The 24,363-nt window shown below is 43.9% G+C and overlaps 1 protein-coding gene across 2 annotated transcripts; it reads left to right on the top strand.

The window, feature by feature from the left end:
* The first annotated feature begins 1,018 nt into the window (after positions 1-1,018).
* Positions 1,019-23,567, top strand: arl6ip4 (ADP-ribosylation factor-like 6 interacting protein 4). Of its 2 annotated transcripts, XM_080207959.1 has the most exons (6): positions 1,019-1,105; positions 4,824-5,299; positions 8,013-8,130; positions 18,186-18,255; positions 20,549-20,604; positions 23,295-23,567. In XM_080207959.1, the coding sequence occupies exons 2-6, from the start codon at positions 4,855-4,857 to the stop codon at positions 23,563-23,565; spliced, it is 960 nt and encodes a 319-aa protein (XP_080064085.1). In that variant the 5' UTR covers positions 1,019-1,105; positions 4,824-4,854; the 3' UTR covers positions 23,566-23,567. The 2 variants fall into 2 exon arrangements, with proteins under 2 accessions (XP_080064085.1, XP_080064086.1); XM_080207960.1 differs by lacking the exon at positions 23,295-23,567 and having other exon boundaries at positions 20,549-22,779.
* Positions 23,568-24,363: the final 796 nt, after the last annotated feature.

Raw genomic sequence — 24,363 nt, 5'->3', positions numbered from 1 at the left:
GACCTCCTCCTGCACTGTAGGGATTCTCTGACAGGTCGGGGAACTGGCCACTCGAGCACTGCTACATTTTCTTAAATGTGTTCTTTTAATGATTTAACTTTAACATTATTTTATTTCTGGTTTTGTGTGATAAGATGCTACAATAACTGCAGTAACTTTGGCAAACAGCGGGTAAGTAAATAGCACACGATCAGCTCTCCTGGAAAAGGTCAAACAAGAATTGGAAACAATGATTCTTGGAGGGGTTTAGCCTTTAGAAATATTTATTTGATTGAAAAAAATACTTGAGGTCATGAATAATATTATTGAAAAGTACATCCTCAGGTTAAAGGGACGATCCTTTAAAACAGAGATGGGGAGGAATTTCTTCAGCCAGGGAGTGGTGAATCTGTGGAATCCTGCCACAGAAGGCTGTGGAAGCCAGGTCATTGAGTGTCTTTAAGACGGAGATAGGAAGGATCTTGATTAATGAGGGGATCAGGGGTTATGAGGAAAAAGACAGGAGAATGGGAATGAGAAAAATATCAGCTATGATTGAATGGTGGAGCAGATTTGATGGGCCGAGTGGCCTAATTCTGCTCCTGGTCTTACAAACACCAAGTCTCTCCAACAGGATAACAGTGACACAAACGCTCAGTATGTGATTTTTAATTAAAATAGATACTCTATATGAAAAACCATTTACAGTAACTAAGCATTGTGAAAATAAATGACAAAATTGTCTTTAGTGATCAGTGAAAGAATTCAGCACATCTTTAGGTAAATGAGAGACGCCTTGGGTAAATCCTGGATAATTCTGCTGTAAAATTGACAGCCATGAACTGGTTGCACAGTTGACCACCGTTCATGAGTTATCCCATAACAGTTAAAATATAAACCAGGAAGGCAGTATCCCCTCCCTCTGTAATCATGGCAGAGCCACTAACTCCACCTTAAAGCTGTTTGGACATCAGGAACCTTCCAACTCCCCCGGGCTGTCTGCTCGGGGTTGAGTTTCCGGACGGACACAGAATGTTGTCGCATCGAGTTGGATAACCGGAAGTGGCCGGGGGATGGAAGCGAGCGCGGAATTTCAACAACAACAACAACTGGAGCGGAGACTGAGGTAAAAATATAAACTTCCCAAAGATAAAACCTGTGTGGGGAATGTACAGGGAGTAGGATTAGAGTCAGCAGCTTCAGGACGGGCCGAATGTCGGCAGAAAACCTGGGAGAAATTCCCCAACTCCTTAAAATAATAAAACCAGTGATAAATAAAACCTCCGTTTAACATCAGAAACATTCCACCGACAGTGCGGCACTCTCTCAGCACTGACCCTCTGACAGTGCGGCACCCCCTCAGCACTGACCCTCTGACAGTGCGGCACTCCCTCAGCACTGACCCTCTGACAGTGCGGCGCTCCCTCAGCACTGACCCTCTGACAGTGCGGCACTCCCTCAGCACTGACCCTCTGACAGTGCGGCGCTCCCTCAGCACTGACCCTCTGACAGTGCGGCGCTCCCTCAGCACTGACCCTCTGACAGTGCGGCACTCCCTCAGTACTGACCCTCTGACAGTGCGGCGCTCCCTCAGCACTGACCCTCTGACAGTGCGGCACTCCCTCAGCACTGACCCTCTGACAGTGCGGCGCTCCCTCAGCACTGACCCTCTGACAGTGCGGCACTCCCTCAGCACTGACCCTCTGACAGTGCGGCACTCCCTCAGCACTGACCCTCTGACAGTGCGGCACTCCCTCAGCACTGAACCTCTGACAGTGCGGCACTCCCTCAGCACTGACCCTCTGACAGTGCGGCACTCCCTCAGCACTGACCCTCTGACAGTGCGGCACTCCCTCAGCACTGACCCTCTGACAGTGCGGCACTCCCTCAGTACTGACCCTCTGACAGTGCGGCACTCCCTCAGCACTGACCCTCTGACAGTGCGGCACTCCCTCAGCACTGACCTTCTAACAGTGCGGCACTCCCTCAGCACTGACCCTCTGACAGTGCAGCGCTCCCTCAGCACTGACCCTCTGACAGTGCGGCGCTCCCTCAGCACTGACCCTCTGACAGTGCGGCACTCCCTCAGCACTGACCCTCTGACAGTGCGGCACTCCCTCAGCACTGACCCTCTGACAGTGCGGCACTCCCTCAGCACTGACCCTCTGACAGTGCGGCACTCCCTCAGCACTGACCCTCTGACAGTGCGGCACTCCCTCAGCACTGACCCTCTGACAGTGCGGCACTCCCTCAGCACTGACCCTCTGACAGTGCGGCACTCCCTCAGCACTGACCCTCTGACAGTGCGGCACTCCCTCAGCACTGACCCTCTGACAGTGCGGCACTCCCTCAGCACTGACCCTCTGACAGTGCGGCACTCCCTCAGCACTGACCCTCTGACAGTGCGGCACTCCCTCAGCACTGACCCTCTGACAGTGCGGCACTCCCTCAGCACTGACCCTCTGACAGTGCGGCACTCCCTCAGCACTGACCCTCTGACAGTGCGGCACTCCCTCAGCACTGACCCTCTGACAGTGCGGCACTCCCTCAGCACTGACCCTCTGACAGTGCGGCGCTCCCTCAGCACTGACCCTCTGACAGTGCGGCGCTCCCTCAGCACTGACCCTCTGACAGTGCGGCGCTCCCTCGGCACTGACCCTTGTCGTGGTTCCCCAAGACGACAACTTATTTAACCCGATTGAAACAGAGAGTCTGAGTTGTAATCCTCCAAGCAGTAGACTTTATTTTCCAGCACAAGAGAATAAAGCCGGGATGTCCGGAACACTCCAACGAGCCATCGGCTTACAGTCTTTTTAAGCACATTTCAGCTCCATACCTCAAGATCCTTATCTCGCTTTTACGACCCAACCTTCCTTGCCACCATTGTTTCTATACTGACCCTTTATCTGTTTTGCTTGAGATTGGTCACTCCCTGTTTCCTCTCTTCTTGAAACCATGGTGGTTACATCCTTTGCTTTTATCTTTACGACTCTGCTTGTATAACAATAGTGGTTTAGCTGACTTAGGCCGAATGTGAAGAAAAACATGCTCACTTTATTACTTCCTTTTTATTACGGTCAATCTCAAGCTGGACAGCTGGGTTGTGTCCATTGTCCCCCCAAGGGACTATTGTTTGCATTTGCTAATAAGTAACTGCTATACTACTTCTCTGGGTCTCCTGCTTTGATCACATTTGCTACACTTGATTATATTAGGTTACAAATCAGCTATACTTGATTACCCATCCTAATTCTACTTCAAGGAAGACATTCTAATACTATCCGTGATTCCGTATTTCATATCCAGTTTAGGTACAATTATTCTGTACAAATTCTCTAAATACTAACATGCTTACATATTGAGTACAAATTTCCTTACACCCTCTGACAGTGCGGCACTCCCTCAGCACTGACCCTCTGACAGCGCGGCACTCCCTCAGCACTGACCCTCTGACAGTGCGGCACTCCCTCAGCACTGACCCTCTGACAGCGCGGCGCTCCCTCAGCACTGACCCTCTGACAGTGCGGCGCTCCCTCAGTACTGACCCTCTGACAGCGCGGCACTCCCTCAGTACTGACCCTCTGACAGCGCGGCACTCCCTCAGCACTGACCCTCTGACAGCGCGGCGCTCCCTCAGCACTGACCCTCTGACAGCGCGGCGCTCCCTCAGTACTGACCCTCTGACAGTGCGGCGCTCCCTCAGTACTGACCCTCTGACAGTGCGGCGCTCCCTCAGTACTGACCCCCTGACAGTGCGGCGCTCCCTCGGCACTGACCCCCTGACAGTGCGGCGATGTGACACAGCTTTGTGGGGCACTGGTGTTGAGGATGATCGTGGAACATAAGAACATAAGAAATAGGAGCAGGAGTAGGCCATCTAGCCCCTCGAGCCTGCCCCGCCATTCAATAAGATCATGGCTGATCTGTCGTGGCTCAGTTCCACATTCCCGCCCTCTCCCCATAACCCTTAATCCCCTCTCTTATCAAAAACACATCAACCTGCGTCTTAAAAATATTTAGCGAGGCAGCCTCCACCACTTCAACGGGCAGAGAATTCCAGAGATTCACCACCCTTTGAGTGAAGAAGTTCTCCTCAACTCCGTTCTAAACCGCCCCCCTTTATCTTGAGGCTGTGCCCCCCTAGTCCTACTGTCCTTTCTGAGCGGGAAGAGCCTCTCCACCTCTATCCTATCCATCCCATTCATCATCTTATACATCTCAATGAGATCTCCCCTCATTCTTCTAAACTCTAACGAGTACAAGCCTAGTTTATTCAGCCTCTCCTCATAGCTCAACCCCCTCAACTCCGGCATCAGCCTAGTAAACCTCCTCTGCACTCCCTCCAAGGCCAAAATATCCTTGCATAAGTACGGCGCCCAAAACTGCACACAGTACTTGAGTGGATTCTCAAAGGCTTTTTCCCAGGGCTGAAATGGCTGCCACAAGAGGACACAGGTTTCAAGTGCTAGGGAGAAGGTGCAGAGGAGATGTCAGGGGTAAGTTTTTCACTCAGAGGGTGGTGGAATCGGCTGCCGACGGTGGCGGTGGAGGCAGATTCGATAGGGTCTTTTAAGAGATTTTTGGGTGAGTACATGGGACTTAGTAAGATAGAGGCTTATAGGTAAGCCTAATAGGTAGAGATATGTTTGGTGCAACTTGTGGGCTGAAGGGCCTGTTTGTGCTGTAGTTTTTCCATGTTCTATGATAAGTATATCCTTTCTTAGACAAGGAGACTGAAGTTACAGGTGTGGTCTTTCGCCAATGCCTTGTATAGTAAAATATCCTTCCTCCTGTTCTGTGCTATAAAACAAGGGGGTGACTGGTAATGCAATGTGTTTCTTTAGGTTTTTTATATAATCTCTGGAACAAACAAAAATGGGTCGCAGTGATTCAAGAGAAGATTTGCAAAGCAGGAGTGAAGTAAAAAACAAAGAGAAAAAGAAAAAAAGGAAGCGGCGCCACAGCGAAAGCCCATCAGCTTCTCATAAACATTCCCAAAGCTCAGCGCCACACAAGGACGAGGGAATAACATCAAAGACTAAAGTTAAAAGGAAGCGAGGTTTGTCCTCTTCATCTTCCTCATCCAGTTCCTCCTCTTCCTCATATCCATCATCGAGGGAAGAAAAGTGTAAAAAAAGGAGTCACGGTTCAAAAAAACAGAAAGACAAAGACAAAAAGAGAAAGAGGAAAAGGAAAAAGGAGAAAAAGAAACTCAAGAAGCTGAAGAAGAAAATGAAGATAAAGAGTGAGGCGCCCCTGGAGGTGAGGATTCCAGCTGAGCAAGTGTCTGGGAGTCTGGAAGAGCAACAGACGGAAATAGGTAACATCCCCAAAAGCTCAAAGTTCCTGTTCTTCTTTGTTTAAAAAGATTTAATAGTTAAATTTATTGGGCAAATATTAAAAGGAGAATTGATTTTGGCATTAATGTGTTCCCACATTCAAAGCTTGTGACTGATTGGGATGGAGCTCAGCCCCGTCTAACTTTAACTCCCAAAGGTAAGGAGTCTAAAACTAGAGGGCACAGGTTTAAGGTGAGAGGAGAGAGATACAATAATGTCCAGAGGGCCAATTTTTTCACACAGAGGGTGGTGTCTGAAACAAACTGTCAGAGGCAGTAGTAGAGGTGGATACAATTTTAGCTTTTAAAAAGCATTTGGATAGTTACATGGGTACGATGGGTATAGTGGGATATGGGCCACATGTGGGCAATTGGAATTAGATTGGGGGTTCAAAAAAAAGGCGGCATGAACAAGTTGGGCCGAAGGGCCTGTTTCCATGCTGTAAACCTCTCTGACTCTGTGACTCTAACTCACTGTTGTTGCATTCTAATTCTGTTCTAATTTATCAACTCCTAAATGCTGATGAGCAGTTTCAGTAATATCTGTACATTGGCCAACTCTCAACAGCCACACATTTGATCAGTCATTGGCTGAGCTTCCAAAGAAGAGAAAAGGGAGAAGTAGAGCTGTAAATAGAGAGAGGGAGAGCACATAAGAACTAGGAGCAGGAGTCGGCCATCTGGCCCCTTGAGCCTGCTCCGCCATTCAATAAGATCACGGCTGATCTTTCTGTGGACTCAGCTCCACTTACCCGCCCACTCACCATAACCCTTAATTCCTTTACTGTTCAAAAATTTATCTATCCTTGCCTTAAAAACATTCAATGAGATGGTCTCAACTGCTTTACTGGGCAGGGAATTCCACAGATTCACAACTCTTTGTGTGAAGAAGTTCCTCCTCAACTCAGTCCTAAATCTGCTCCCCCTTATTTTGAGGCTAAGCTCCATGCTCCCGAGTTCTAGTTTCATCCACCAGTGGAAACAACTTCCTTGCTTCTATCTTATCTATTCCCTTCATAATCTTAGATGTTTCTATAAGATCTCCCCTCATTCTTCTGAATTCCAATGAGTGTAGCCCCAGTCTAGTCAGTCTGTCCTCATAAGCCAACCCTCTCAACTCCGGAATCAACCTCATGAATCTCCTCTGCACCCCCTCCAGTGCCAGTATATCCTTTCTCAAGTAAGGAAACCAAAACTGTACACAGTACTCCAGGTGTGGCCTCACCAGCATCTTATACAGCTGCAACATAACCTCACTGTTTTTAAACTCCATCCCTCTAGCGATGAAGGACAAAATTCCATTCGCCTTCTTCATTACCTGCTGCACCTGCAAACCAACTCCTTGAGATTCCTGCACAAGGACACCCAGATCCCTCTGCACAGCAGCATGCTGCAATTTTTTACCATTTAAATGAAGTCCATTTTGCTATTATTCCTGTCAAAATGGATGACTTCATATTTACCAACATTGTACTCCATCTTCCAGACCCTCGTCCACTCACTTAGATTATCTGTATTCCTTTGCAGACTTTCAGCGTCCTCTGCACACTTTGCTCTTCCACCCATTTTAGTGTCATCTGCGAATTTTGACACACTGCACTTGGTCCCCAACTCCAAATCATCTATGTAAATTGTAAACAATTGCAGTCCCAACACTGATCCCTGAGGCACACCACTAGTCACTGATCGCCAACCAGAAAAACCCCCATTTACCCCCACTCTTTGCTTTCTGTTAGTTAACCAATCATCTGTCCATGCTAATACATTACCCATAAAACTGTGCACCTTTATCTTATGTAGCAGTCTTTGGTACGGCACCTTGTCAAATGCCTTCTGTACACGGCTGTACACGGAGAGAGGAAAGCTGTACATGGGGAAGGGGGGAGAGGTGTGCAATAGCAAGTTCTGAGCGAAAGGAAGAGTAAAAGGTGAAGGAAAGTCTGGGATCAGTGTCCAAGAAATTCACGGAGAAAATCCAGTCTCCTCCCACTCGAACAGGAAAGTTGGAGGCAGGAGGCAACATGAGTAACAAAAAACCAGCTATGACAATAATAGAGCATCAGTAATGTGATGTAACTGGATAAATAATCCTGAGAGAGTGACTGCAGAACATACCAGGGCAGTCTGCGAATTGATTTCAGGATTTTTAAAAACCCTGATGAAAAGATTGGGTCGGTTACTCTGATCCTATAGGGAAGGAAACCAGCTTTCCTCATCCCTCTGGGGACCTTTGTGGCTCCCGTCCCAAACCATCATTGTTGATCTAACTGTGTTCTAAACTGAACAAGCCCTCAGTCATGTCAAACTGCCATTGAGTAAAGTTAATGAGTCACCACCACCTTAGAGAAACCACAAGTTCATCCCACAAGTGAATAAAATAAAACTAACAAAAAAAAATACACTCATTACTACTAATTATCCACCTCCCTCTCCACATTCAGAATTCATCAAACCTTTCCCTCTAACTGTCCCTTTCCCCCTTGTTCAGAGTTTAATGTTTCTCTTCTTTAAAGTGCAGACACCTCTCTGAGGTGGTGAGAAAAGTTACATGTTACAGTTTTTCAGTCTTCCTTTAAAGTAGAGAACATAAATGGGGCAGCAAAGGTAATGCCATGGGTGTGCCTTGTTACAGTGCGCATGTTTGTGCGTTACCTTGTGTGGGTGTGCCTTGCTGTAACACATGCCAACTTTTCAGCTATTACAGAGGAACAGAGAGCTCGAATTCAGGCCATGCGACCAATGACAAAAGAGGAGTGGGATGCCAGGCAAAGTGTTATCCGGCGAGTGGTCGATCCAGAGACTGGCAGGTCAAGGTACAGTCATTTCTAATTCATTCGTGGGACATGGGCACCACAGGTTTATTACCAGTTATTGGATGAATCTAATGTGCAGATATTTTATTTGGGAGGTTTGGAAGATTAGTAAGCTCTGGAGTACATACTACGTTGTACCAACATCAATGTGGTTTAAAACCCATTTTACTGAGTGCCAGTAACATGGGTTTAATTGTGTAAACATTAGTACAAGTAGATTAATGGGGAAGTACATTTATTATTGGAAACTTCTGGAAGTGTTTGGTTTAGTCTGTCATTATGTTAAAATAAATATCAGTTTAATTCTGATTAAATATCTCAGCTGAGAATTTTAATTTTTATCCTCCCAATAAATAGATCCGTTAGAATGGAGGAAGAAGAATCAAACGATAGAAACAAAATCACAAAATATATTGAATGGGAAATTAAATCAATGGCAGATACTTTCCATTTAAAATACCTTCTGTATTCACAAATTGATGTTAATAAGATTATCCTCGTCATTTTAAGACTTCAAATGTTTTTGAAGGTTGTGGATATCACTGATATGACACTGATTGGTGTGATTGCACTAAAGGCAGTGCATGCGGGAACCTCCAGCCCACTGGAATGAGCTCAGAGTTCGACAGTCTCACATCACTTTGTGGCCGATTCACAAATATCATTAGCTTCCAATAATGACTCCCATGGAGACAATGATGTCAGAGCATACGTGTCTCACCAAGAAGTCCGGCAGTTTAAAAGAAATTGAGTAACATAATTTTGTGTGTGAGTTTTTTAGCAATTGAAGGGGGAATACTTCGAATAAAATCTGTTTATTTTTTGTTCTGTTTGCCAGACGAGGAGGGTTGGATGGTTCAAATCTCATCAATATTGACCTTGACTTGGCCTGGACTCAGAGGGAAACACTCACCTCTTGAGTTAGAAAGTTCCAAGCCAGAGACTTGACCCCATAATCTAGGCTGGCATTCCCAAATGCAGCACTGAGGAGCAGTGCACAAGTGAAGGTGCTGTCTCTGGGTGAGACAGTAAACCAAGGCCCCTTCGACTCCCTCCAATAAAGTCTCCCACAGCAACTGTTTGAGGAAGAGTATTCTTTGGTGTATTGACTGACATTTACTTTTCAATCAGTATAGTACAACACTGACTATACTTCAAATGGCAAGTGCTTTGAGTCTTGAGGTTATGAAAGATACTTATAAAGTTCCACTTGCAATCATAATATGTAGCTTACAGAACTTAACTTGGTGTAAATTATTTTAGATTTTTTTATTGATTTGTGTGGGCACTGCTGACTAGGTCAGTGTTTATTGTCCGTCTCTAATTGCCCTTCAGTCAGCAGTGCTATGTTAACTTCTGAACCACTGTATCCAAGTTATAGGAAAACCCACAATGTTGTTAAGGGATTTTGACCTAGTGACAGTGAAGGAACAGTGATTTATTTCCAAATCACAATGGTGTGTGGCTTGGGGGGGACCCTCCAGATGGTGGTGTTTGCATATGTCTGCTGCCTTTGTCCTGCTAGCCAGCAGAAGTCATGGGTTTAGAAAATGGTGGCTAAGGAGCTTTGGTGAATTGCTAGAGTGCATCTGTAGATGGTACAAGGTAGGTGTAGGAAAATGCTTTAAAATGGCGGCACGGGCTCGTTGGGCCGAAGGGCCTGTTTCTCGTGCCGGGTTGTTCTTTGTTCTTTGTATAAACACTGATGCCTATTTGTGTTGGTGATGAAGGGAGTGAATGTCACTCCATTCTCAACAATCAAGTGGGCTGTTCTGTCCTGAATGATATCGAGCTTCTTGAGCTGCAGTCATCCAGGCAGGTGGGGAATATTCATCCCCCTTCCTTATAGATGATGGAGAGGCTTTGGGGAGTCAGGAGGTGAATTGTTTGTTGTGGAATTCCTAAACTTGGAGCTGCTCTTGAATCAACAGTGTTCATACGGCTAGTCCAGCTCAGTTTCTGGTCAATGGTTACCCCTACAATGTTGATAGTGGAGATTCAGTGATGGCAATGCCATTGAATAGAACATTACAGCGCGGAACAGGCCCTTCGGCCCACAATGTCAAAGGGCAATGGTTAGATCATCTCTTGATGGAGATGGTCATTACCTGGCACTATGTGGCACAAACGTTACTTGCCACTTGTCATGCCAAGCCTGGATATTGTCTGAATTTAGCTGCATTTGGACGTCAACTGCTTCAGTATCTGAGGAGTTGCAAATGGTGCTGAGCATTGTTCACTGGTGATTGCACATCACCACTTCTGACCTTATGATGGAGGGAAGGTCATTGATGAAGCAGCTGAAGATGGTTGGGCCTTGGACACTAACCCTGAGGGACTCCTGCAGAGATGTCTTGGAGCTGAGATGATTGACTTCCAACCACACATCCATTTTCCTTTGTGCCAGGTATGATTTCAACCAGCGGAGCATTTTCTCCCTGACTCCCATTGACTCCAGTTTTGCTGGGCCTCCTTGGTGCCACACTTGGTCAAATGCTGCCTTGATGTAAGGGCTGTCACTCTCATCTCATCTCTGGAATTCAACCCTTTAATCCATGTTTGAACCAAAGCTGTAATGAGATCAGGAGCTGAGTTTCCTTGTGGGACCCAAACTGAGCGTCAGTGAGCAGGTTATTGCTGATGAAATGCTGTGGTTGTGGCTTGTGGTTGAGTACAGTTCTGCTGCTGATGGCCCACAGAGTCTCATGGATGACTGTGTTGAGGTGCTGGATCTGTTTGAAATCTGTCCCATTGAGCACAGTGGTAGTGCCACACAACATGATGGAAGATCTTGACAAGGACTGTGCAGTGATGACTCTGACTGATACTGTCATGGAAAGATGCAGCAGGCAGGCTGCTGAGGATGAGGTCAAATGTTTTTCCCTTGTTGGTTTCCTCACCACCTGCCATTGTCTCAGTCTAGAGTGGTGTTCTTTAGGACCTGACCAGCTTGGTCTGTAATGGGACATTGAAGTCTCCCACCCAGAGTATGTCCTGCGTGTTGGCCACCCTTGGTGCTTTCTCTGTGGTATTCAACTTGGAGGATTACTGATTCATCAGCTGAGGGCAGTATGTGGTAATCAGCAGGAGGTCTCCTTATCCATGTCTGACCTGGTGTGACTTTATGTATTATAGTCACTGTTCAGGACTCCCAGGGCAACTCCCTCACAACTGTATATCACTGTGCCATCACCACTGCTGGATCTGTCCTGGGAATAGTGATGGTGGTTTCTGGGACATTATAGATAAGGTATTATTCTGTCAGGCTGTTGACTGAGACAGATCCCCAGTTTTTTCAGTGTCGACAGGACTGAGTATGCTGCTCTGCTTTCTGAAGCCTAGATCAATGCCAGTTCATTCCTTATTGACTTAGTGCTTCAATACAATTGAGTGACTTGCTGGGACATTTCAGAGTCAACCAGATTGCTGTGGATCAAGGGACATGTAGGCCAGAGCAGGTAAGAATTTCCTTCCCTAAAGGGCTTTGCTGAACCAGATGTATTCTCACAACAATCAATTTCATTCCAGAATTTCAAATCCCATCATCTGTTATGATGAGATTCAAACCCAGGTCTTCAGTTCATTACCAGGGTCTCTGGATTACTGCACAAAATGCTGTAAAATCTCAGCATCTGTGGAAAGACAATCATCAACATTGATTGTGGATGACCTTACATCAAGACCCCACACCAGTATCTGCAGTAATTTGCTTTTATCTCTGGATTACTAGTTCATGTGACCACTTCCCTATGCCTGATGTAATGATATGATACTATCTGTAATTCGGAGTGTGATCAATGTTGCACTGAGGCCACAGAAAACTCAGTAACCGTTACACTAAAATGTGTACAATTGTATTATACAGAAATACAGAGCAGTATGGCAAGGAAGTTAAATAGTGATATGTTTGGATCATATCGTTCAGGCTGTGCTGCTACACTTTGATTCTTGGATTGCAGCAGCTGATCTTCCAACTTGATTCCGTGTTTCTGGAATCCTGCCTCTTTTTTGCTAAAAGAACATTTTAAAAAATGTTAATTCACAGAATAGAACCATAGAACATTACAGCACAGAAACAGGCCTTCTGGCCCTTCTTGGCTGTGCCGAACCATTTTTCTACCCAGTCCCACTGACCTGCACCTGGACCATATCCCTCCACACTCGTCTCATCCATGTACCTGTCCAAGTTTTTCTTAAATGTTAAAAGTGAGCCCGCATTTACCACTTCATCTGGCAGCTCATTCCACACTCCCACCACTCTGTGTGAAGAACCCCCCCCCCCCGCCCAATATTCCCTTTAAACTTTTCCCCCTTCATCCTTAACCCATGTCCTCTGGTTTTTTTCTCCCCTAGCCTCAGTGGAAAAAGCCTGCTTGCATTCACTCTATCTATACCCATCATAATTTTATACACCTCTATCAAAACTCCCCTCATTCTTCTACGCTCCAGGGAATAAAGTCCTAGCCTATTCAACCTTTCTCTGTCCCCAGCAACATCCTCGTGAACCTTATTAATATCCTTCCTGTAATTAGGTGACCAAAACTGCACACAATACTCTAAATTCGGCCTCACCGATGTCTTATACAACCTCACCATAACATTCCAATTCTTATACTCAACGCTTTGATTTATAAAGGCCAATGTTTGCTAGGGCTACTGGGGTGGGGGGGGACTTTAAACTGGAAAGGCTGGGGGGGAGGGAATCAAGATGAGGTGACTGGGAGCAAGGAGGTTAGCTTGCAAGTGGAGAAGGACTGTTGATAGTATGTGAGGGAGGTTAGACGGGTGATGGAGAAGGGAAGCACCCAGACCGAGGGTCTGACGTGTGTCTATTTTAACAGCAGGAGTGTAGTGAATAAAGTGGATGAGCTTAGGGCGTGGATTGCTGCTTGGGAATGTGGTGTGGTGGCCAATGCAGAAACTTGGATGTCTCAGGGACAGGACTGGGTACTTCAGGTGCCAAGATTCAGATGTTTCAGGAAGGATAGGGAGGGGGGCAAAAGAGGTGGCTGAGTGGCACTGTTGATCAGGGACAGTGTCATGGCTGCAGAGAAGGAGGATGCCGTGGAGGGACTGTCTACGGAGTCTCTGTGAGTGGAGAAACAGCAAAGGGTCGATAACTTTGCTGGGTGTTTTCTGTAGGCCGTCCAATAGTGACAGGGAAGTTGAGGTGCAGATAGGGAAACAGATCCAAGAGAGATGTAGTAATAACAGAGTTGTCGTGATGGGAGACTTTAATTTCCCAAACATCGACTTGAATATCCCTAGGGTAAGGGGTTTGGATGGGGAGGAGTTTGTTAGGTGTGTTCAGGAGGGTTTCCTGACACAGTACGTGGATAAGTCTACAAGAGGAGAGGCTGTACGTGACCTGGTGCTGGCGAATGAACCTGGACAGGTGATGGATCTCTCGGTGGGAGAGCATCTCGGGGATGGAGATCATAATTCTATCTCCTTCACGATAGCACTGGAAAGAGATAGGATCAGGCAGGCTAGGAAGGTGTTTATCTGGAGTAAGGGGAAATATGAAGACATCAGGCAGAAAATTGGACAAGTAAACTGGAAGGAGGTGTTCTTAGGGAAAAGTACTGAAGGAAGGTGGCAGATTTTCAAGGAATGTTTGTCTGGAGCTCTGCAGAACAACGTTCCGATGAGACGAGGTTTTGGTAGGTCGCGGGAACCGTGGTGCACGAAGGTTGTGATGAACCTAGTCAGGAAGAAAAGAAAGGCGTACGAAAGGTTCAGAGAGCTAGGAGTTGTTAAGGATCTAGAGGAGTATAAGGCTTGTAGAATGGAGCTTAAAAAGGAAGTTAGGAGAGCCAGAAGGGGACATGAGAAGGCCTTGGCAGTGAAGATTAAGGAGAATCCCAAGGCGTTCTACAAATATGTGAAGAGTAAAAGGATGTGAAGAGATAGGACCTATAAAAGGTGAAGGGGGGAAAAGTCTGTGTGGAACCGGAAAAAATGGCAGAAGTGCTTAATGAGTACTTTGCCTCGGTATTCACGGTGGAAAATGATCTGGGAGGTTGTACTACAGGTTTGCGGCAGACTGAAAAGATTGAGTATGTGGATGTTAAGGAAGAGGATGTGTTGGAACTTTTAAATTCTATCAAGATAGATAAGTCGCCGGAACCGGTTGGGATGTACCCTGGGTTACTGTGGGAGGTGAGGGAAGTGATTGCAGAGCCCCTGGCGATGGTCTTTGGAGACAGGAGAGGTTCTGGAGGATTGCAGATGTGGTTCCTATTTTCAAGAAAGGGAACAGGGATAGCCCGGGAAATTACCGACTGGTGAGTCTGACCTCAGCAGTTGGTAAGTTGATGGAGAGGATTCTGAGGGACAGGATTTATGAGCATTTAGAGAAGTTTAGTACGATCAGAAATAGTCAGCACAGCTTTGTCAAGGGCAGGTCGTGCCCTTATTTGAAAATGTGATTGAACATATTGACGAAGGAAGAGCAGTGGATGTGGTTTATATGGACTTCAGCAAGGCATTTGATAAGGTCCCCCATGCAAGACTTCTTGAGAAGGTGAGAGGGCATGGGATCCAAGGGGCTTTGGCCTTGTGGATCCAGAACTGGCTTGCTTGCAGAAGGCAGAGAGTGGTTGTGGATGGGTCTTTTTCTGCATGGAGGTTGGTCACCAGTGGCGTACCCCAGGGATCTGTTCTAGGACCCTTGCTGTTTGTCATTTTCATAAATGACCTTGATGAGGAAGTGGAAGGCTGGGTTAGTAAGTTCACCGCTGATACGCAGGTTGGTGGTGTTGTGGATAGTCTGGAGGGATGTCAGAAGTTGCAGCGTGACATAGATAGGCTGCAAGACTGGGCGGAGCAGTGGCAGGTGGACTTCAACGTGGATAAATGGTCCTGCCAAAATGGACCACTACACAATGGGATGAAGGAGTACAATATCAAGGGTAGGAGTCTTAGCAGTGTTGAGGAGCAGAATGACCTTGGGGTCTAGGTCCATAGGACTCTTAAATCGGCCTCACAGGTAGAGGATGTGGTCAAGAAGGCATATGGTGTACTGGCCTTCATTAAGCGAGGGATTGAGTTTAGGAGTCGGGAGGTACTGCTGCAACTTTATAAGACCCTTGTTAGACCCTGCTTGGAGTACTGTGCGCAGTTCTGGTCGCCTCACTACAGGAAGGATGTGGAAGCTATTGAGAGGGTGCAGAAGAGATTTACAAGGATATTGCCTGGATTGGGAGACATGCCTTATGAAGATAGGTTGAGGGAGCTAGGTCTCCTCCCTGGAGAGACAAAGGTTGAGAGGCAATCTGATAGAGGTTTATAAATGTTGAGAGGAATAGATAGGGTGGATTCTCGGAGGCTATTTCCCAGGGCTGAAATGGTCATCGCGAGAGGACACAGGTTTAAGGTGCTGGGGAGCAGGTACAGAGGAGAAGTTAGGGGTAAGTTTTTCACTCAGAGGGTGGTGAATGGAATCAGCTGCTGTCTATGGTGATAGAGGCAAACTCGCTGGGGTCTTTTAAGAGACTTCTGGATGAGTATCTGTATTCCCAGATCCCTCTGTTCTGCTGTGCTCTTCAGTGTCCTACCATTTACCTTGTATGTTCTACCTTGGTTTGTCCTTCCAAAGTGCAATACCTCACACTTGTCTGCATTAAACTCCATCTGCCATTTTTCAAGCTGGTCCAAATCCCTCTGCAAGCTTTGAAAACCTTCCTCACTGACCACTACACCTCCAGTCTTTGTATCATCAGCAAATTTGCTGATCCAATTTACCACATTGTCATCTGTATCAATGATCTGAATGATAAACAGTGGAACCAGCAGTGATCCCTGTGGCACACCATTAGTCATGATGTAGAGATGCTGGCATTGGACTGGGGTAAACACAGTAAGAAGTCTCACAACACCAGGTTAGAGTCCAACCAGTTTATTTGATAGTAATCCCACAAGCTTTCAGAAACAGTGTTCCTTCATCAGGTGTGTGGAAGGTTCTGATCAGAGAAGGGCATATAAAGTCTCACAGTTTACAGAATACTGATTAGAATGCAAGTCTTTACAACTAACCTGCTATTCAAGTCTTAAAGATGCAAGTTGAAACTAATGGTGTTATGATCACTGGAACCAAAGTATTCCCCTACACACACTTTCATCACTTGCCCTAACTCATTTCCTAATAGGAGATCTAATATTGCATCCTCTCTAGTTGGCACCTCTATATATTGATTTAGAAAGTTTCCCTGAACGCATTTTACAAACTCCACCCCGTCTAGACCTTTAACAGTATGGATGTCCAATCTTTTTGTGGAAAATTAAAATCCCCTATCACAACTTTATATTTCCAGCATTGTCAGCTATCTCTCTCTGCAGATTTGCTGCTCCAATTCTCGCTGACTATTGGGTGGTCTATAATGCAATCCCATTAATGTGGTCATACCTTTCCTGTTTCTCAGCACCACCCATATGACCTCTGGAGACAAGCCCTCTAATCTGTCCTGCCTGAGCACTGCTGCAACATATTCCCTGACTAGGAATTCTCCCCTGCCCTGCCCCATCCTTCTGCCTCTAACATGTCTGAAACACTGGAACATTGAGCTGTCAGTCCTGCCCCTCCTGTAGCCCAGTTTCACTAATGGCTATAATGTCATAATTCCATGTGTCAATCCACACCCTCACTTCGTCTGCCTTCCCCACAAAACTCCTGGCATTAAAATAGACACACCTCAAAAGATTATTTCCACCACACAAAACCCTTCTATTTATGATTTTGCATGAAATATTAAGATAATTTATTTTCACCCCCACTCCACTATCTGCTCTGGCACTCTGGTTCCCATCCTCCTGCAAATCTAGTTTAAACCACTCCAATAACATTAGCAAACCTCCCTGCAAGTATATTGGTCCCCTTGTAGTTCAGGTGTAATCCATCTCTCTTGTACAGGTCCCAATGATCTAGAAATCTGAAACCCTGCTCCCTACACCAGTTCCTCAGCCACATGTTCATCTGCCTGAACATCCTACTCTTACCCTCACTGGCACCTTTGGCAATTTTCACCCCGTCGCCAGTTACCCTTTCGAGAAGGTCATCACTTTCCTAAACCATTGCACTCCCAAGTGATGTAGGTATACCCAGTGCAGATCGAGAGACTTCAGTGTAGAAATGTCGACAAGTGTGAGATTACTTGTTCCATGACACTAATAGCCTTCCAGTTTAAAATGTTTAGGAAGGCTGTGGGATACAAAACCGGCAGCGAAATGAGAATTGTAATAACTTGCTGCTTCCACCTGGTGGCACTGTGCACCACACCACTGGTTGCATTGAATATTAATCAAGGGATTTGGTATATTGCTGCTTCACTCAGAGTCATGGCCACAGACAGGCAATTCAAAACACTTGTATTTATAATTTCACAACTAGCAATAGTCTCAAAAGGGTTTTCAACCATGAAGTGTAGTTACTATTGTAATAGAGGAAACATGACAGTCACTCACCATGCTGACTTCACTGTCACTCTGTCAAAATCCTGGAACTTCCTCTCTAACAGCACTGTGGCTGTACCTACCCCACATGGACTGCAGCGATTCTAGAAGGCAATCTTTCTCAAGGGGTAATTAGGGATGGGCAATAAACGTTGTCCTAGACAGTAACACCCACAACCCATGAAAGAATAAATTTTAAACAATTAAATTTGAAAACAACTCCCTCTGTACTGAACTGGAGTATCAGCCTTGATTTTTGAGTTAAGTCCCGAAGTGGGATTTGCACTCAGAACCTTGTGACTCAGAGGTGAGATTACTCTCAATGGGTCCACAGTTAACACACAGAATAGAAGAGTGAGGGCGAAATGCTTCTTTATGCAGCACTCCTGCACATATCAGATAGCCAAAAGGATTAAGCTTGATTGATAGCAGAAACAACAGCTGAATGCACATTTATGGCTCTTTCCTGAGCTGGAAGCATTTAATTACTGCAGAAACAGGGTCAAGATGTGTCTCTTTGATCATTTTCAACAATGGTATTAATATTGATTTTATTACTTTGGATAAAAAAACTAAAACATGTTGCATTTTATCTGACTTTACAGGATTATTAAAGGTGATGGAGAAGTTCTGGAAGAAATTGTTAGTAGAGAACGACACAAAGAAATAAATAAGGTAAAAAGAATTCCTAGTTTGTATTGTACTGAAGAACATTTTGAGTCCAAAGATGTGTGGATGAAATGTATTGGCCATGCTAAATTGCCGCTTAGTGTCCCGAGATACGTAGGTTGGATGGGTTAGTGGGGTAAATATTACAGGGATAGGGCCTGGGTGGGATTGTGGTCAGTGCAGACTTGATGAGCTGAATGGCAGCCTCCTGCACTGCAGGTTTCTATAATTTCTGAGAGTCAGATTTTCATGAACACTGTCTAGAAATTGTTTTAGAGGTGATCTTTTTTCTTCAATAAATGCTTGTAATTTTGTAGTAATGTCAGGTAGTTCCCAATATTTTGTAAAGGTTGTAAGGTTTCTGTTCTCCACTATCTTCCCATGCAGTGCATTCTGGGGTAAAATCAGCTAAAAACATTCCCACAACTATGTTCTTTATTCGGTCCTTGTCAAGTGTTGATGTGGTCGCTGAGGCAATTTCCTCACCTTTTCATTTCAAAGTAGTAGACAGAACCTCCAGTAAAACTGTCAGCTGAAGGGAGGGTTGAAATTCTTCTCTCCCAACCAGCCAACAAACCTTGGTATTGCACAGCTGTGAGGATGCCATTCAACTCTTGGAGTCCACTCTGCCATTTAGTTTTTCTCTTTTGTTCACGCACCTTGGCTCCATCACTCTTGGCATCCTTTGCAAACAAAAACAGACCCATCTTAGCACCCACAGGACATCTTGGCCTTGGAATGGGTGCAGCACAAATTCACCAGAATGAAAATGGTTAAATTCTGAGGACAGGTTGCATCAACTAGGGTAGTAATCCCTTCAATTTGGAAGATTATGATCCCAGATTGATCAAATGGTCAGGGATTCAATAGGGTAGATCCAGAAAAACAGTTTGCCTGTGTTAATCATTATGCAGGCACTGCCCACTGGGTCTACTTTCAAGTTCCTATTTCAGAAAGGCCACAGAGAGGATACTTAATACCTAGAATAAGAGGTGAGAGAAACTAGGACTCCTTCATTAAAACAGAGATTAAAAGGAACTCTGATAGATGGATTCAAAATGATAAAGGGTTTTGATGAAGTAAATATTCCACTGGTTTATAACTCAATACAATAAGAAGTCTGACAACACCAGGTTTAAGTCCAACCGATTTATTTGATAGTAAACAAGCTTTCGAGGTTTGCCTCTTTGTCAGGTCAGGTAAACCTAGTGTTGTCAGACTTCTTACTGTGTTTACCCCAGTCCAACGCCGGCATCTCCACATCATTATAACTCAATACCCAGAGGAGCACGAGGAGGAAAGGAGTCATTAGAATTTTAGATGCAGGTTATTCAGACACAGAATGCATAACCAGAATGAGTTTGGGAAGCTGCATGAACTTTTAAAAGGGAAGCACTGTCAAAACAGTGACCATCTTCTACAGTAATATTCAGCACATGTTCCTGATAAAATACGAAATCAGACTTTATCATCGTCCTATTTTAACTATGCAGTTTTCTCAGATGCAGGGGCTTGGGAGCTAGAAGCTGACACATGTATATAAACACATGCCTGCAGCCACCTACATGTGTCTGTATGTGTAAGGGTGTATGCGTATGTTTATATTGGGTGTGTGTGTCTGTGAGAAGAAAATAGTGAGGGTTCAAAAGGCACATCTGGAATTTTCCAATAGAATCTCATTGAAATTCTAGAGAAAAACCACATCCGTTTTGTTGAAAACCTTCTCAGCTTTCTCTTGTGTTTTATTGCTCTGAGGTTAATAGTCACCAGACCTTAAGCTCAGTAACTGTCATAATTAATCACATAATGAAATGCAGTAACAGTTACTAATACCAAAACAAACTGTCAGATAATTTGGCTGCATTCTCGTCATTCTGAGATTAGTTTTGTTGGACTGTGGGAGAAGCTTTATTCTTAGTTATAACATCATTACAGAAAGCAGGCAGTCATTTAGCCCTGATTCTATTTTGTCTCTCCAAAGCATCCCAGTCAGTTCCACTCTAACCAATCTCTGTAGCTATGCAAATTTAATTTCCACAAGTGTCCTTCCAATTTTATTTCAAAATAATTTGTCTCCACTTTCAGCACCCTTGTGGGCAGCAAGCTCCAGCCCTTACCACTCATTCTGTAAACAGAAGTTCTTCCTTACATCCCTCTTAAACCTACGTCCTTGTATCAGCTAATAGGAAATATCTAACCTCACGATAATCTTGTATATCTCTATCAGACCATCTTTCTCTTTTACCTGAAGATGAACAGCTCCAGCTTTGCCAACCTAATTATAACTTTGTTTCTGCAGCTTGCTACAGTGGGCGATGGATTCACTTTCCAAGTGAAAATGGGCCTAAATCAAAGGTGACAGGAGGTAGAAGTCTTTCGGAAGACTGAAGTTTGCAACTTTCATACGTGCTGTGGGTTAGAATTTTTTTTAAGGATGACTTGTCATTAGCTTCTATTGTTACAGTTGCAGTTTTATTATTTATGTTGTAAAATAATGCCAAGTTTCATTTTCCTAATGACACTGTAATCAGTCACTGAAATTGGATATACTGATTGTTCTGCAAAAATGCACAAACTATTAGTGAATCACAGATGCAAATACTTCAAGTCCAATGGATGCAATTTCCCCTACTGAAGTTGAATTACTTGAAGTGATTAGGAGGGAAAATGGAGATGTTATGGTAATTAATTGTGATTTGAGCTATCTGCATTATTAATATAAGCGCTACACAAGAGTTTTAACCATATGCAGTACTGAGGGAGTGCTGCTTTGTTGGTGATGCTATTGTTTAGATGAGATGTTAATGTTAAGATACCTGTCTGTTTGGGTAAAAGATCTCATGGAATTTTGTAATAGCAGTGTCCTGGCCAACATTCATCCCTCATCTTAAAATCAGTTTAGTTGAAGCATAACCCCATTGCTGTTTGTGGATCTTAAAATTATTTAATGCAGCACGGGTGTTATGACAAAGGCACATTCTTGATTGGTTTGCTAGGCCATTTCAGAGGACACTTAAGAGTCAACTACATTGCTGTGGTTTTGGAGTCAAACCAAATTAGTAAACCAAATGTGTTTTTACAGCAATGATAGTCACCATTACTGAGACCAGCTTTATATTTCACATTAATTGAATTTAAATTCTATTCACTGCTGTGGTGGGATTTGAACCACTTTCCCCAGACCATTAGCCTGGGCCTCTGGATTATGAGTTCAGTAACAACATTATTAAGCCTCCATCTCTCCTAATCTTAGTTTGCTCAACTGGCTGCAATGTTCACCTGTAAAACAAAGGGGAATACTGGGATATTGAGAGGATGTGAAACTTGCTGTTGAAATTCTCTCTCGTGGCTGTTTCCTTACAGAGCACAGATTAAACCACATCTGGAGTAACTGTCCCTTAACCACTGGCAGTGCAGCGCTTCCTCAGGGTACCACTGAAGCATTGGCCAAGGTTTTGTGATCAAATCCTTGGAATGGAGCTTGAATCAACCTAGACTCTGAGGTTGGGGTGTGATTATAGCCCTACTGCGTCAACCAGGAACTTGAGCCCATAATTGCAACTGAGACTACAGACCAAAGAGCTTTCCCCATAGAAAGCTTACTAAATGATGTTTGTTTTGCATTGATTATTTTAATCAGCCATTTACTGATTCACCTCTTAAACTCCATTACAATCTGCTTTAACATCAGTAATATCACACTGACATCAAGCTTAGTAACCCCACCTCCAGCATACTGCTGGTTAAATTCTATTATCTACACTGACTTTCTGAGAATATATTAGTCAGTCAGTGTTGCGAACGGAAGTAATAAATAAAACACAAAGTAATGCTGTCCCATTTTCATTTAATCCATGTAACGTACAATTATGCACAGAAACACACCCAGGCATAACAATGCATGACAACAGCAGGTAGTAGAGATTTGTGCAAGTGTTACATATACAAGTGAACAGATATCTCAAAACTTCTCTTTCTACACACTTACACGGAACTAAAATCTAAGGAATGGAGACCCGGGGCAGCAGATTAAATCTAATATAATCTTTAATTAATTTGGGGTGCTCAACTATTTAAACAGGTCAAACAAATTGTATACATTTTTTAGTTGCAATATTTCACTTGTGGTTATATGTAACATTTCTATAAATAAAATATAACAAACACTTCTGAATAAAAAATTACTGTCAAAGTTATCAATATATCCATGGATTTTGCACAGAACAGAGGACATGAGGCTTCAGCAGCTAATGCTTAAATGCAGCAAGTTGTCTTACCTTTCCGCAGCAAGACCACCAAGTGTTCACACGCTTGTGAAGGGCGTGGCTGGATTTATTAGTGACCCTTTGGTGAGTTGTAAAAAAAACTACAAATCTGTATATTGTGTTTGTCTGCCAGGCATTGCTCAGAAGCAGATGACCCCTATACTGAATTAATGGTCAATATAATAGACTTTAACCTGTTTCCGTAACAATACTGTAAATAAATAATGCTGAGGTAAAGATAATTAAACATCGCATTTTCAAGCAACTGCTGGACTATCCCTCAGTATCAACTACAACTTTACAGGGCCTTAAATCTAAATATCAGTGCAATAAACAATTAGAATTAACTCTGAAAATCTTGCGGAAAAGTGTGCTATAATTTGTACGATACTGAGAATTAAGAATCAGTATCTACAGAATAGCAGTGGAAGAACACAGTGAAATTCAATGAACTCTCAATCTTCATTGGTGTCAAATTTTGCTGCACCCCTTTTATAGCACTGTTCAGCGAGTCTAACAGTACATGCTAAATATGTACCCAGCATGTTTGATGGTGGAGATATTAACAGCATCTCTGTTGGGTTCACAGCAAAGGCACATCCACCAGTTCTGACAGTTACATGCAGAGTCGAGCCAAACTTCTGAATCTTCAAAACTCAGTTGGTTAGGAGTCTACAATGGTACAAGTGACAGTGGCATCATGTCTGACTTGTAGAGAAGGGATGGAAGGAAATGAAGTAAAATCTAACTGGTTTCTCACTTGACGTTTCTCTCTCTTAGGATAAAATATAAACACAAATATATTTGGCACTTGCTTCTGTCTTTGGGACCAATGGAAATTTGCAGTTTCATGAACAAGTATCTTGGTTTCAGAATAAAAAGATGCCACCTCAACTTATTATACAGGGAAACCATCCTACTACAACAAGCTCTGTCTATGGTTGAAAGCTGCTTCAAGGAAGCTGCTATCCAATGCAAACTGCATAGAGTGCAGGAGGTCAACGCTCATTTTGGAAGCTTTGGATTATCGCATCACCTCATTGGGTTGTAAATTCTATTTCTGTATAAAAATCAGGTCCACATTCTGAAACTCCAGAGGATAGCAGTTCCTTATCACTGAAGAGGGAAGAGATTTAATGCTTTAACCAGGAGTCACCAAAAGGTCACTTTTATTCCAGTCCACCCACTACATTGATTGTCAATGCCATGATTACTGATTGTGAATAGTGGTTGTATATTGCACTTGTGCAATGGCAGTTAAATTATTCTTGGTCCATAAAAACAATTTTTTATATATAATGTTCAAAACAAAATCCTATGTTTCAAATATTAATACAATTGAAAGGATTTGAAACCTCCTGCAGTTTATCTACACAAATAAATACTTCTTTTGCCTTATTTAAACCTACATTTACATATCTTGCTTTACATTATCTACACACAATATTTGTTACAGAACATTTCCAACATCTCCCTGCAGAGTGTATCTGTTACCTGGTTTAACTTCCTTGTGCGTTAAGTTTTGGGATTTGCCAAACATCATCACAATTCCACTTGCCTTTTAATGATCTAATCATTCAGGTCAATCTAGTATAGGTACTGGTATCTAATATTAAATACATGGATAAACCTTTCAGTTACAAGAAAGCAGAACAACTAATTGAAACTGTTCTAAGTGGGTTAAGTGGCATTAAGTGTAGTTATAGTAAATGGAAACAGGAAAGTGTTGCCATACACCATTGATGCAAATGAATGCTGCACACAATTGTATCCCTTCCCTCATTAACACATCACAGAGCTGAGGGAGGAGGGTTCCATTAAACTCACTCATCTACTTCCTGAAGGCTGC

The sequence above is a fragment of the Carcharhinus amblyrhynchos genome, chromosome 20 (genome assembly GCF_965287045.1).
Source record: "Carcharhinus amblyrhynchos chromosome 20, sCarAmb.v2.hapA, whole genome shotgun sequence".
Classification (NCBI taxonomy): Eukaryota; Metazoa; Chordata; class Chondrichthyes; order Carcharhiniformes; family Carcharhinidae; genus Carcharhinus; species Carcharhinus amblyrhynchos.
The sequence above is the reverse complement of the archived record's forward strand: the minus strand, read 5'-3'. Positions and strand labels throughout refer to the sequence as shown.